This window comes from Colletotrichum costaricense (genome assembly GCF_030867565.1).
Source record: "Colletotrichum costaricense strain IMI 309622 chromosome Unknown Scaffold_23.1, whole genome shotgun sequence".
NCBI lineage: Eukaryota > Fungi > Ascomycota > Sordariomycetes > Glomerellales > Glomerellaceae > Colletotrichum > Colletotrichum costaricense.
In genome coordinates this window covers 484090-496790 of record NW_026848252.1, presented here as the reverse complement: position 1 = coordinate 496790, position 12701 = coordinate 484090, and the positions used below count along the sequence as shown (strand labels likewise).

At 56.3% G+C, this 12701-nt stretch overlaps 4 protein-coding genes across 4 annotated transcripts; 2 read left to right on the top strand and 2 right to left on the bottom strand.

Moving 5' to 3' along the window:
* Nucleotides 1-324: 324 nt before the first annotated feature.
* On the top strand, nt 325-2070 carry CCOS01_15315 (uncharacterized protein; the record flags this gene model as incomplete). The annotated part of the gene is made up of 1 exon (XM_060463456.1): nt 325-2070. One exon carries the CDS (start codon nt 325-327, stop codon nt 2068-2070), a length of 1746 nt encoding a protein of 581 aa, XP_060306059.1.
* Nucleotides 2071-2880: 810 nt separating this feature from the next.
* CCOS01_15314 (ABC transporter) lies at nt 2881-7154 on the bottom strand (the record flags this gene model as incomplete). Its single annotated transcript, XM_060463455.1, has 3 exons — nt 2881-5120; nt 5172-6437; nt 6497-7154. Coding segments are annotated over 3 exons (4164 nt in total), but the record flags the coding sequence as incomplete, so codon positions are not given.
* A 1618-nt stretch (nt 7155-8772) lies between these two features.
* CCOS01_15313 (uncharacterized protein) lies at nt 8773-9336 on the top strand (the record flags this gene model as incomplete). Its single annotated transcript, XM_060463454.1, has 2 exons — nt 8773-8943; nt 9016-9336. 2 exons carry the CDS (start codon nt 8773-8775, stop codon nt 9334-9336), a joined length of 492 nt encoding a protein of 163 aa, XP_060306057.1.
* Nucleotides 9337-10451: 1115 nt separating this feature from the next.
* Nucleotides 10452-12442, bottom strand: CCOS01_15312 (fic/DOC family protein; the record flags this gene model as incomplete). Its single annotated transcript, XM_060463453.1, has 4 exons — nt 10452-11206; nt 11259-11500; nt 11710-11847; nt 12291-12442. 4 exons carry the CDS (start codon nt 12440-12442, stop codon nt 10452-10454), a joined length of 1287 nt encoding a protein of 428 aa, XP_060306056.1.
* Nucleotides 12443-12701: the final 259 nt, after the last annotated feature.

Here is a 12701-nt window from a genome sequence, read left to right as displayed (position 1 = left end):
GCTGGCTGCACCTTGACGGACGGTAAGGTAACGTGCGAAAACTTTTCAAAGTTGTAGTATATACGTGGGAATACAGCGCCACCCAGAGTCCGGCATGTCCACACAACCGATATTTTTGGAGAGCAAAAGCAAGCCACCAAGGAGATATCTCCGTTTGCTTCACCCAAATCCTTAATTGGGGCCACCCACACCCAGTCATCCTGCCATCCCATCTCAACTCCCTCTCTACAACTCCTCTTCTGACCACGCCTCTGCTACCTATCTTGAGTTCACTTCATCTCAGCCTCTATCCGTTCCTCATCCTTACTGTCGATACTGCCCATCATGGTCATGTCCGCCTTTGACAGATTCATGGACTCGCAGTTCGCCAAATATGATCCAGGAAAAACGCTGACGCTCTATCCCCACAAGGTAGTCGAACCATATGGCCTGGAACATTACGACAACCCACCGAAACTGGCTGTTCCAGAGGGCCATCTCCGTGACTTCGATCCCAAGGCTCACAGCCCCAAGACACGCGGCTCTGTTGAAGTCATCGAGCTTCTATCAGGTGGCATCGGCGGCGGCGCTCAAGTCCTGCTGTGCAAAGTTTCGGAACAACCCGCTGAATACAGACCGTCCCACGCTCCGTTCCCGGAGCCGCAAAGATACGTCGTCGCCAAAATCTTCGATCCCATGTTCTTCCCGGGCGACAATGGAGTCCTCTCTGCGCTGGCTGGGAACGATGTTCTCGCCGAGCAGCTCCTGAGCCGCGAGTCCGGAGCGTACGAGTACCTCTACGACAGGGGAAAGCCCAAAGCCCCTCCATCCGATTCCAAGGGAAAGGGCAAGAAGCAGGAAACCAGGAACACAATTACCGGTCACCCCAACCTCATCCCCCAGTACTACGGAACCTGGGCCATCAGGTTTGGGATGGGCAAGGGCAAGTACAGGGAGGCCGGCCTGGTTCTGATGGAGTACATTGAGGGCCACGCCATTGAAGAGCTTTGCTATAGGGAGGAAGACGACGGCTATCTTCTCCCGGTCACCGAAGAGGTCATCTTCCACGACTTCGCCGGCTTGGCAGGCACGATCCAGCCCAGGAAGGTAAAGTTAACCGAGCCTTTCCGGCTGAAGGCCTTTCGCGAGATACTCCATCATCTCGTGGTCCACATGCACCTCGGCGTGGAACACGCCGACTTCATCCCGGCAAACGTCATCATCACCCTTCGCAACCACGGGGGAGTCACCGGTGTACGCGAGCTAGATGAACCGCGGCCCGTCTTGCTTGATCTTACCCTGACAAAGGTATGGCGCAAGACAAAGTATGCGCAAGGCCCCGGCATGGGGCGGCACTGTCTCGAGTGGCTTCCCAACCCCCCTCACCCAATGGAACGAGCGTCTCCCCAGGGTATGGAGCTGTACATTGGCTGGTTCGACGCCGAGTGGTCGAAAGAGCGGTTCGAGGAATGGTTGGTGCAAGAGTTTGGCCCTCTGGAGGAAGGCTCGGAGGAAGGCTCAACTGGAAAGTACTCTACGTTTGCCACGCTGGATAAGTTAGAGGCCGATTATTTCAAGAAGAAAGATGAGAAGGCGAAGGAGAAGATGAGAGCTGAGCAGGACGAGGCAGTCAGGGTCATGGCTTCTGCGAGTCACAAGGCCAGCGACGAGCGCGATGGTGGGCCGGCATCGTCGGCGAAGGAGGAGTCGACAGCTCAGCAGGACAAGGCAGTCAGAGTCATGGCTTCTGCGAGTCACAAGGCCAGCGACGAGCGCGATGATGGGCCGGCATCGTCGGCGACATTGAGCATCAGGCCCTCTCCGCGGGCCAACTGGCGCGCGCAAGACTCACAAAGCCGAGCAAACCCTCCCTCCACAAGCCGTCGACAGCAGAACCGATCCGACGAGTCCACCTCGACGGAGAGTGGCGAAGAAGGCATCCCACGCAGCTTGTACCGGAAGCTCCAGGAAGCGAAACTCGCAGCCAGCGAGAGCAGTTTTGGCAGCTCGCCCTCCCCTCGGTCGACGCCCCGCTCGGCGCAGAAGCCGGTGGAGAACGAGGAGGAGATGGATACCATTGAGGAGGAATAGGAAAGTTACTCAAGTACCTTGGGCTGGGAATAGAGGACTTGGATTGTGTTGGATAAGATTAGATTGGGTGGCCATGTTCATGTTGTCTCCAGATTGACCAGATTATTGAGACGTGGGTTTCGTTGCCTTGCGATTTTGAGAGGTAGACCAAAAAAATAAAAGGTTCTATCACCAGTGCATCCTCTTTCCTACTGCTGTTCAAGAAAAGTGCATTCCCCAAACGCGTGGCCACCACGTCTACATTCCCACCAACGCCACACACCACCTCGGCCATGTTAGAGCGTGCTATCAATTGACTCGACGTCTTGGCACCATCACATATAATAGGATACAGCCCAGACAAGGCCAGAGGCATGTGACCTAGCCATAGTCCGGTCCAATCCGGCAAGACCAGGCATCACATCCACAGTGCCTAACTCAACCTCTGTCCCGCCACCACATCACATACAGTCACACGTAGGAAAGCAACGCAAGCATTTGAAAGATGAAAATTACTTCTAAGCGAGTAGGTACCACGAGTACCCACGGAGGGGAGTCTATTCTCTCAACCCTGCCCATTAAACCAAAAGGCTACATACAATACCCCGACATTTCTCATCCATCTAACCCCCTTTTTGTTTTGACGTTGACGAACGTCTTTGGCAAATCTCTCTTGTGAACGAGTCAAAACGCCAAATGATGCAGAAAAAAAAAAGACATGGACCAGTGTGATGATCCGGATATCTCTAGAGGCGACGCAATGAGGCCTCAGCAAATGCAACACTCGCGACAAACCAAACAAACAACTTCTCACGCGCATCCATACCACGTCTAGCTGTTCTTCTCCAGGGACTGGAGGTTGACCAGCTCGGCATAGCGGCCGTTCTTCTTCATGAGCTCGGCGTGCGTACCTTGCTCGACAATGCGACCCTGGTCAAACACGTAGATAATGTCGGCCTTTTGAATGGTGCTGAGACGATGCGCGACGGCAATCGTTGTGCGGCCCTTGGCGGCCTTGTCGAGGGCAGCCTGGACGACGTGCTCGGACTCGGAGTCGAGGGCAGATGTGGCCTCGTCCAGCAGCAGGATCTTGGGATCACGGATGAGGGCGCGGGCAATGGCGATACGCTGCTTCTGACCTCCAGACAAAAGAGCGCCCTTGCTTCCAACAACCGTGTTGAAACCCTCGGGCATCGAGACGATAAAGTCGTAAATGTTGGCCTCGCGACAGGCAAACTCGATGGCCTCGTCGGTAACCTCTGTGTGGGCACCGAGCAGAATATTCTCCCTGATTGTGCCCTGGTACAGGGTGGGCTCCTGACTGACGAGGGCGATGAATGAGCGGTACTCGTTGACGTTGAGCGTGCTAATCTCCTTGCCGTCGACAAAGATGGCGCCGGAAAGCGGGTCGTAGAAGCGCTCGAGAAGGGCAATCGTGGTAGACTTGCCGCAGCCGGACGCTCCGACAAGTGCGACGTACTGGCCGGGGCGAATGACGAGGTTGAGTCCGCGGAGGACGGGCTGCTCGGGTCTGGTTGGGTACCGGAAGTGGACGTCGCGGAACTCGAGGGTGCCGTCAACGGCGTCGAGAGAAGCGCCCTCCTTGGACCAGGTGTCGATGGTCGGCTTGCGGTCAAAGAGAATCTTGAGCTCGTTGGCGGCCTGGTGAGCCTTGCCCATGTCGGGAGCAAACGAGAAGATGGAGCCAGCCGACTGCGCACCAAAGATGACGGCAGAGAAGCAGACGAAGAACTGGAACATGTTGTACTCTCCATTGGCGATGAGGGTACCACCGTACCAGAAACCAAGGGCAAAGGCCAGGAACATGAAGGACTGGGACGCGGCGAACAGCAAGCTTGACTTGAGGATCGAGATGAGACTGGCGCGCTGTTGGATGGCCAGGGAAGTCTGGTACTGGCGTATGACGTCGTCCTCGCGCGTGAGCGAGGCAACGGTGCGGATGGCCGAGATTGCCTCGGATGCGTAGCTCGCCGAGTTGGAATAGGCAGTCTTGGAGCGGCGCTGGAAGTGGGCGAGCATCCAGAAACGGAAGAAACCACAGCCAATGAGGATCGGGATGGTTGCAGTACAGACGAGGGCGAGCTTCCAGCCAATGGCGATGGCGAGCGCCAGTGCAGCAACCAAGGTTGTTGTGACCATGAGCAGGGTGCCGAGGGTGACGCCGCTAAGTCCGGCCAAGTGGGTGGTCTCGGTGGACAGGAAGGAGGTGAGCGCGCCGGCCGTGTTGGAGTCCTTGTCAAAAAAGGCAACGTCTTGGCGAAGCATGGTGCGGAAGGCCTGGTCACGGACGCGGTGGATGAGGCGCTCGGAGCACTTTGCAAAGGCGATTCCCTGGATGACAAAGGCAATGAACTGGACGCCGGCGAGCATCAGGTACATGGCGCTCCAAAAGTCGGAATCCTTCTTCATCTGGTGGAGGGTCTCCTGGGTGGTCTGCGGGGTGATGGGAACCGACAAGGTCATAATCTGCTTGGCGAAGAAGACGGCCTGGGTAGGGTTGCCACCACCGCAAATGATGGAGAAGACAAGACCGATGAGCATGAGCTTCCACTCCTTTTGGTTGAACGAGGCGATGAGCTTGATGAGGGTCCACAGACTGTACTTGACCTCACCGTCGTCCTTCCGGTTCTGGAGGGCAATACTGGACAGAGACTTGGAGGTTGTTGTTCGCTGCAGTTTGGCGGCCATGTTGTCTTCCGGGTCGGCAACGTAGCCCTTGTCGGAGGCGCGCGAGGCTTTGCGGATGATCTCGTCGTCTTCGGCGTCAATGGCTTCTTCCTCCTCGGCGTCCATCTCGTTGACGCGGGCAATGTTCTGGGCCGTGACGAGGTTGTAGTAGGCGCCCTGCTTGGCGAGAAGGTCGTTGTGGGTACCCTGCTCGACGATGCGGCCGCTGGACATGACGACAATGTTGTGGGCATCCTTGATGGTGGACAGACGGTGGGCAATGGTGATGGTGGTTCGGCCCTGGGAGGCTACTTCGAGAGCGGCTTGCACAACGCCCTCGGACTTGGTGTCAAGGGCAGAGGTGGCCTCGTCGAGAAGCAGAACTAGGGGGGATTAGCAAAGGGACATAGATAGGAGGTGCAGAGTCGACGTACTCTTGGGGTTGGACACGACCGCTCGCGCAATGGCGATGCGCTGCTTTTGGCCACCGGAAAGTAGGAAACCGCGCTCGCCGACGTTGGTGAGGTACCCTTCGGGGAGACCGCTAATGAAATCGTGAGCGTTTGCCATTTTCGCCGCCTCCTCGATGAGCTTCTTCTGCTCCTCCTCGGACGCGTTCTCGTGCTGGGTACCAATGAGACCGTATCGGATGTTCTGGTAGATGGTGGTCGCGAACAGAGTGGGCTCCTGGCTGACGAGCGCCATTTGCTGACGCAGCCAGCGCAGGTTAAGGGTGCTAATGTCGTGGCCGTCCAGAAACACTGATCCGCGGACGGGGTCGTAGAACCGCTCGACGAGACCGACAATGGTACTCTTGCCGGAGCCCGAGGCGCCGACTAGAGCCGTGGTCTTACCCGCAGGAATGGTCAAGCTCACGTCGTCCATGACCGTGACCTCTGGGCGAGACGGGTAGATGTGCTTAATGTTCTCGAGGCGGATTGTGCCTTCGACCTGCTCGAGCTTGGTTCCGTCGTCGCGGGAAGGGTCCAGGGGAGAGACGCGGTCAATGGTGTTGTAGATCTTGGCGGCCGCCGCAATGGCAGTGGTGAAGGCCTGGACGTTGGGGGCGACGTTTCCGAGGTTAAAGGCACCAATCATGATGGACATCATGATGATGAGAATGTTGGACAGCTTGATGCCGTCGTCGATGAGGAACTTGCTTCCCTGCCAGAACGCGAGACCGTAGTTGAGGTACAGAATGGTCATCATCAGCGCGACCATGACGCCAATGGCGGACTTGACCTTGTAGCCAAAGAACTCGGCCTTTGTGAGGTGCGCATCGTACTGTTTGGCGAGGCGGTCCTGGGTGCCAAAGGCGACGGCGTTGCGGATGGAGCTAATGACCTCGTCGGCCAGACTGCCTCCGTGGGCGTACGACTCGATGGACTGCTTGCTGTACTTGACGATAAAGGTCGAGCCGCCTCCCATGCTCAGGAGAAGGGCGACAACAGTAGACAAGAGGATCAGGGTGAGCTTCCAGTAGTGGACGAAACCAATGACAAAGGCCGAGATGAAGGTGGCGATGGCGGCAAGCGTAAGGCCGACCTTTTCCGAGATACCGTCCTGGATCAGGTTGGTGTCGGCGGTGATTCGGGTCGTCACCTCGCCGGCGCCCAATTTGTCGAAGAAACCAATGTTCTGGCGCATGCAGCTCTGGAGGTAGTGCTCGCGAATCTTTGCGCTAATGTGCTCTCCCGTGTCTAATTTTGGTCTTGCGTCAGATTTAGACTCACATCCTCCCGCCGGGGCGCAAACTTACAGATGAATCCGACCGTGGTGATGTACTGGCACACAAAAACACCAATGGCGAGGTAGACAAAGTACAAGACAAGGCTCGCCATCTCGCTGTTAAAATCGTCCTTGGACGTCGTGCCGGCAAAGTAGTTCTGGAAAGTGCCCTGCAGGTTACCAAAGATGACCGTCATGAGCGGCAGTGCGGCGCCGACCACGATGGAGGTGAAGGCGGAGAGAGAGAGGATGAGCAGGTCGTTGGTCGAAGAATACCGGTACAGGGTCATGATGCCGGCCTTGACTTCGGGAGTGAAGACCTGACGCTTGAGGATCGCGGCCTCATTGGCGGGCAGGTGCTCGTAGGGGTCATCGCTGGGGTCTTTTGGTGCGATAGCCTTGGAGTCGGCCTTTTCGAGATTGCTGGTGATGTTGGCCGTCTGGTTCTTAGGCTGGATTGATGCATCCACTTCGGTCGAGTCGCCATGGGACGATGCCCTGTCAGAGTGGCCGTTGCTGGCTGTCTTCTCAGCCACCTCTGTTGACTTTTCGCTTGCCCCGACGGGCTTCTCGTTTTCGAGAGACATGCTGGCGCCGTGTCTCCTGACAGAGCTGTGCGCAGTGTGTGGAGAAAGCTTGTTGCGCCGGTATGCGCTGTGCGCAAGCGGGTTGGGATGCGATTGTCGGGTTCCTATACGTGAAGTGTCGTCGCTCGTTTGATTTGTATATTACGGCTTGGGTAGGTTGGTCCGACGACGAGATCCGAATCGTTCTCCCCTCGAATTACAATCAATCCTATGTGATATAGACAGACCAGTGAATGGAAGGGCGGAGAAAATCTACCACGGCGAAAGCCAAGAAAGAATTCGCGGCGATCGGAGTCGGGATCGTCGTTGTCGCGCGCAGACAGGCGAAAGAGCGGGAAAATAATACCTGCAGTCGATTTGACGTGCCTCCCTCGACAATTAATAAAACAAGACGAGGACGGATAGAGAAAAGAGGCGTGTTCCCACTCGGGTTGCAGGCCAGGATAGGGATTAGTGGAATTGTCGCAAAGGCGTGGACTGGAGAATAAAAAAAAAAAGTACCCAGGACCTTGGCGAGGGACGGACTGGGGTGTGCACATTTGATATAGATGGACGGCGGGCCTAGTGGTAGGACGTGACCGGGGTGGCACGCCGCAGGAGAGAAGGAGAAGGAGACGACTACTAGCACAAGGAAGAAATGGGGGCAACCGGCTTGGACGAGATTCGACGGAATGCAGCCGACCCGTTCTGACCTCGCTCTTGTCAACTTCCCGACCTGTGACTAGCTCGGTTCCTTGCGTACCTCTACCATGCCCGAACCGCGCCGCCTACATGCGTGTTTATCGTCCATCTCATGTTGACTCACTGGCCCGCCGCTCATCATCAGACGAGAGACAGGAACGGGGAGGGACTTTGGTACGGATGGCTACGAGGAGGAGCACTTGTTTTGTGCGATCCCTTCCCTCTTGGGCACGCCGATATCAATGCCGGTGACAGTCATCCGGGAACGATGATGCCCGACTATCTTACTGTGGTAGATTCTATAGGGCTTTCTGTTAGTTGGTGCGGACAAGGTACTCGTACTGGTATACGCAGTACTCACATTGGCCTATTCGGTCTTGCTAGCTGGGTTCGCAGGGCATCGAGTGCGAAGTGCGAGCTGTGGGACCGATGAGCAGCAGTCGCAGCACGTTGCAACGCACTGATGATTGCAGCCAAGGTTGTGATACCGCAGCTTGCGCAGTAAACCAACGCTGCACGTCGGGCCTGCCCCGGGGTTCAAGAGCCAAGAGGGACCGGAATTCAATGGTTGGCGCACACAGCTCTACCTCAGGTACAGATACGCAGTACTTCATTGTTCAGCAAACTCCACAATGCTAAGAGTTGGACAGGTTGCCGGCAGGCTTCAGCTCTCTCCTTCCCCTTCTCCGCTCCTTCTTTCCTGTCTTGGTATACTTTTGCCCAGGCTGCCTTCCGCGAGATATTCTGGGGAAAGAGGCTTGGAGACGGGAGGCAAGTACAAAAGTTCAAAGTACATGCATGCGCCTTAGTCATTCGCAGAAACAGGCAAGCACTGCGTCCTCTTGTGAATCGACGCTACCGTTTTGTGGACCTCCTCCTCACCTTCCAAAGTTCCTTTCTTCAGACTCGAATGATTACGATTAATCCTTCGTATCTCGCTTCATCCACGTCCCCGATACGCCTCAAGATATACGTGTAATGGACAAAAGTCAAAACTCAGCTTTCACCGGGCCCCAACGCTTCCAATCAGCAACCGATCATGTTTCGTCCGTATACTCGACCGTGTCGACAAACAATCCCAGCACGCCGGTCCAGCAATCGAGGAAGAACACAGTCTCGGAGAAGCCGTGCATTGGGCTTCCGACCTGCACGTCATGTTCGGATCATCCACCGGCCAAAAACAATAGGGAGCCAGGCAGCTGCTGTCGAGGTAAGCACTGGCAAGCAGGTACATGCGACAGTGTACTTCGTACTCGTCCTAACCCGTTCTGTCTCACCGTAGTCCAAGTCAGGCCCGTGTCTCGCTGCCGCCCCCGGTCGAGTCAGCCGGCGTGGTAATACCCAGCCCAGCGCCTCGCTTAGCGACCTACGCCGCTACGCTTCCCCCCGCCAGCAATACTATTCTGCGGCTTTGCCCCTCCCTCGGGTTTCTTCAGCAGTCCGAATTCCGATCCATTTCATTTCCTATCCACGGTTCCTTGACCAGCTTCCAGAAAATTACGACGTACCCATCCCTTGCGGCTGCTCTTTCAGCTTGGAGGGGTGTCGCTACGTGTTACAGCGAGTATACCCCGCCATAAGCACACACGCACCCAACGAATAATCTACCGATACACTACGGAGTATCCATCCTTTGATGACAATGGCAATCCCTCTCATCTTTCGCCCGTCTAACGGTGACGAGGGCATGGCGGGCCGGGTCCCTATCCCACCTATGTCCGGACCAGTCCTGAGGCGCCGGCGATAACGTTCCCTCGGGCCCCGATCCTGTGGGTCTGCGGAGGGGAGTGCGAGCGATTCAATAGGGGGCCCAGCGGATAAACCGTAAACGGTCCTTGGCCCTGGGTCGGCTATCCGCGCCGAGCTCTCTCGTTCCGGCGGCTGGACGATTACGACGCTTCGTTACTCTGTCATGGGTGCCGATGTCGTTGAAAACGAGATACGAAATGCAAGTGCTTACAATCTAAAGGTACAGAGTTTGAACTGCGATTCGTGATGGCTGCCAGGATTGTGCTTCGGCCAATGGGTCGTCTTCCAGTGTTGTGGACGGGACGATCTGGACTCGGCCCAAAGTTCCCTGATTCTCAGGAGCGGTGTACTGCCGCGGTCACCTATGGAACAGGCCGTCTCAAACACCTGTTGGTTTAGACGAGCTGCTGGACTTCAGACTTTGAAGGGTCCCCGCAGCCCTCTCACGCGCACCCCAACAGGGGTGAGCCTTGGACAGAACGCAGATGCTGTCATTGATCGAGGTCTCAGGCCAGCACAAAGGCACGCGTAACGTTTGAATACGCGGGCTCGGATATGATCGATTAGAGATGGCAATTGATTACTAGGCAAACTACCTGGACGTCTGACAATGCCAGTCGGATCGCGGAGTGCATTGTCGCCGCCGTAGCTAATGTACTAGTGAAGAGGGCCTCACGCTACACTGAATCGCGGGCGTAACACAGCTACTCTTGTCCCGTACGGCGGGTATTTTTGCGCCGTTCCCCGATCGACCAGCTAGGCCGTATATGCTCGCATTCTCTTAGCAGATGCGAGCCGTCGCTTGTTTCAACAACCCACTATCCCACGGCGGTCAGCAATCGTCGGTCTCCCGGGACGCCACAAGACACCGCCAAATTCTCCGGGCCCTACCCTGACCGGATGGCTGCCAAAGACGTACCGCAACCCCGGGACGGGTCAAACGTGGAGTGACAGTGACACGTGTGCCATCTACATCTTGAGGCGCGTGGAAGCCTGGTGCAATACGGCCAGTTGAGCCTCAAGCACCGCTATGACGAATTCCTCCGGTTTGCCTTGGCCGGCGCCGTCGATCATCCGCAGGTAGTCTTCCCGCTTCAAGTCCCGGGTGACGACGGGACTGTAGCCCTGACGCGCCAGGTAATCCTGCTTAACCATGCGACTGGTACGCCCGTTGCCATCGGGAAACGGATGAACGAGAACATAGTAAGCCGTCATCTGACAAGCCAGAATCAGCGGGTGCAGCGCCTTCTCTCGATGCTGCAGGTTCCGCCATTGGAAGAACCTCTCCATGCAAGCCGGGACCTCTTGCGGGTACGGAAAGATTCGAAGACGATTGCTGCGTACGCTGATGGGTAGATCACGGTACTCTCCCAGCGGGACTTTCGATCCCCATACCAAGTTGCCGCCAGCCTTTTTCGAGTCTGTTCTCCAGGTGTCATAGGCCGACTCGGAGTCTGTATTGACGACGGACACCACGGCGAGGACTCGTACTTCAACTTCGCACAGTCCTGCTATACCAGCCTTGGCCGCCGCGTTCTCTGCGACCCATTGCGATGCGATGATGTGGTTCTGCAGCTCATGCGTGGCTGACTCGATGACGCCTGCGCCTCTTGGAGCAGTCCACGCCGTCACAAGTCTGGCAAGCTCGCTGCTGGGCGTGGAGGCAAGGCAAACTTGTTCAAGACCACCACGCAGGCTTTCGAAATTGCGGATCGAGTCTTTCACTGAAAGAGGGTTGTTTTCAATCATTACGGACTGCTGGGCGCACTCGGCAACCAGGGTTTTCCCTAGGGCCCGTCACTGGCAGTCTGCCTCTGAGGTGATCGATTTCACTCAGCAGGCCCGTCAGTTTCCGCTGCACATCGACGTACCCCATCTTGAGGCTGTTGCCGGGCATAAAGTAATCTTCCCATACCCGTCCGGAGCGCGCCAGCCTTTCGTACTCGACAGAGCCTTTCTGCAAGTGGGCGGCTGGTTTGAAAATCTTCTTGAGCAGGGCAAGACGCGCCTGCTGCGTGCTGGACAGAATCCGATTAGACATTATGAGGTACTCAGTATGTTCAGCAGCTTTGCAATGCGTGGATTTTTGTACTATGTAAGTTGGCGGTGCTGATCAAGGGTGGTCCTGGTAGGTTGCATGGTGATTCATCCGGTGTGCATGTGTCTTCACAGGTCAACCTTTTCCCAAGCAATGGACGCAGAGGTGAACCTGCCTGAACATACGAACCTTGTGGTATCCGAAGCGCGCAAGGTGTTGGCATTTGACACGGGAAACCATGGGTCAGCGCTCGCAGCTCCAGAGTCTCTTGCCGATGGATCGCCGTCGTCGGTGCCGAGTTGGCGAGATCCAGGCGCTGTTTGAAGTCTATCGCACACGACTGAAGACTTTTGTTTCTGCTGTAGTCGGAGCTGTCTCTTGTCGGCCCCCTTGATCATCCCTTACCTAGAAAACCGTTGAAATGCGGGCGTGAGAATCGGTTCATGCTAGCAGAGCTGGACCAAAGTCGAATGCCCGTTTGACGAACCCCACCACCAGCCTCGGACCACGTCCAAACAGGCGGGAGGTTCACAAGCCAAAGAAAGGCTCTGCGGAGGCCCAACGAGGCAGGAGGGGAAAAGGGACCAGAGCACGGTCCCCGTCCCTTTTTGACGTGCATGCCTATGTAGGAGAGGAAGAGAAAGGAAGTAACGGCCAGTGGAAATAGTCCGACCTGCATTACCTGATCTGATTTCGATCAAGGATTTCTTGCCTCGATGGACCAAGTTCAAATGCCGAAATGATTTCCATGTTCCTTAGGTCCGGCTGACGCGTTCCCACCGCCGGTCGTCGTTTGACGGTACCGCCCGAGAAGACAGCCGCGATGCTTGGTAGGAATCGCATGGATCTGGGACACGACGGAAAAGACGAGCTGAACTGCGCTTGGCGCCCGAAACCGAGCCGAACGCGAGACGGTATCCATGTCGGGATCTTGGTCTGGTTCTGGCCGTTTCACTGGCGGACTGAGTGTATGGAGTACGGAGTAGCTGTGGGGAGCTCTGGGGCAGGGCGGCATTGACTCAGGTGAATCCGTAGGTTCCCCTTTTTTCTTCTTATTTTGGAACGATGCGTCTTCTACGATGATGATTATGTCTCATAGGAAAGAATGTAAGTCCTTGATGCTGTGACTTCTGCCTTTTGGGTGGTCATTGGTGTCCCTCTGTCCGTGGCGCGAGCTTCGT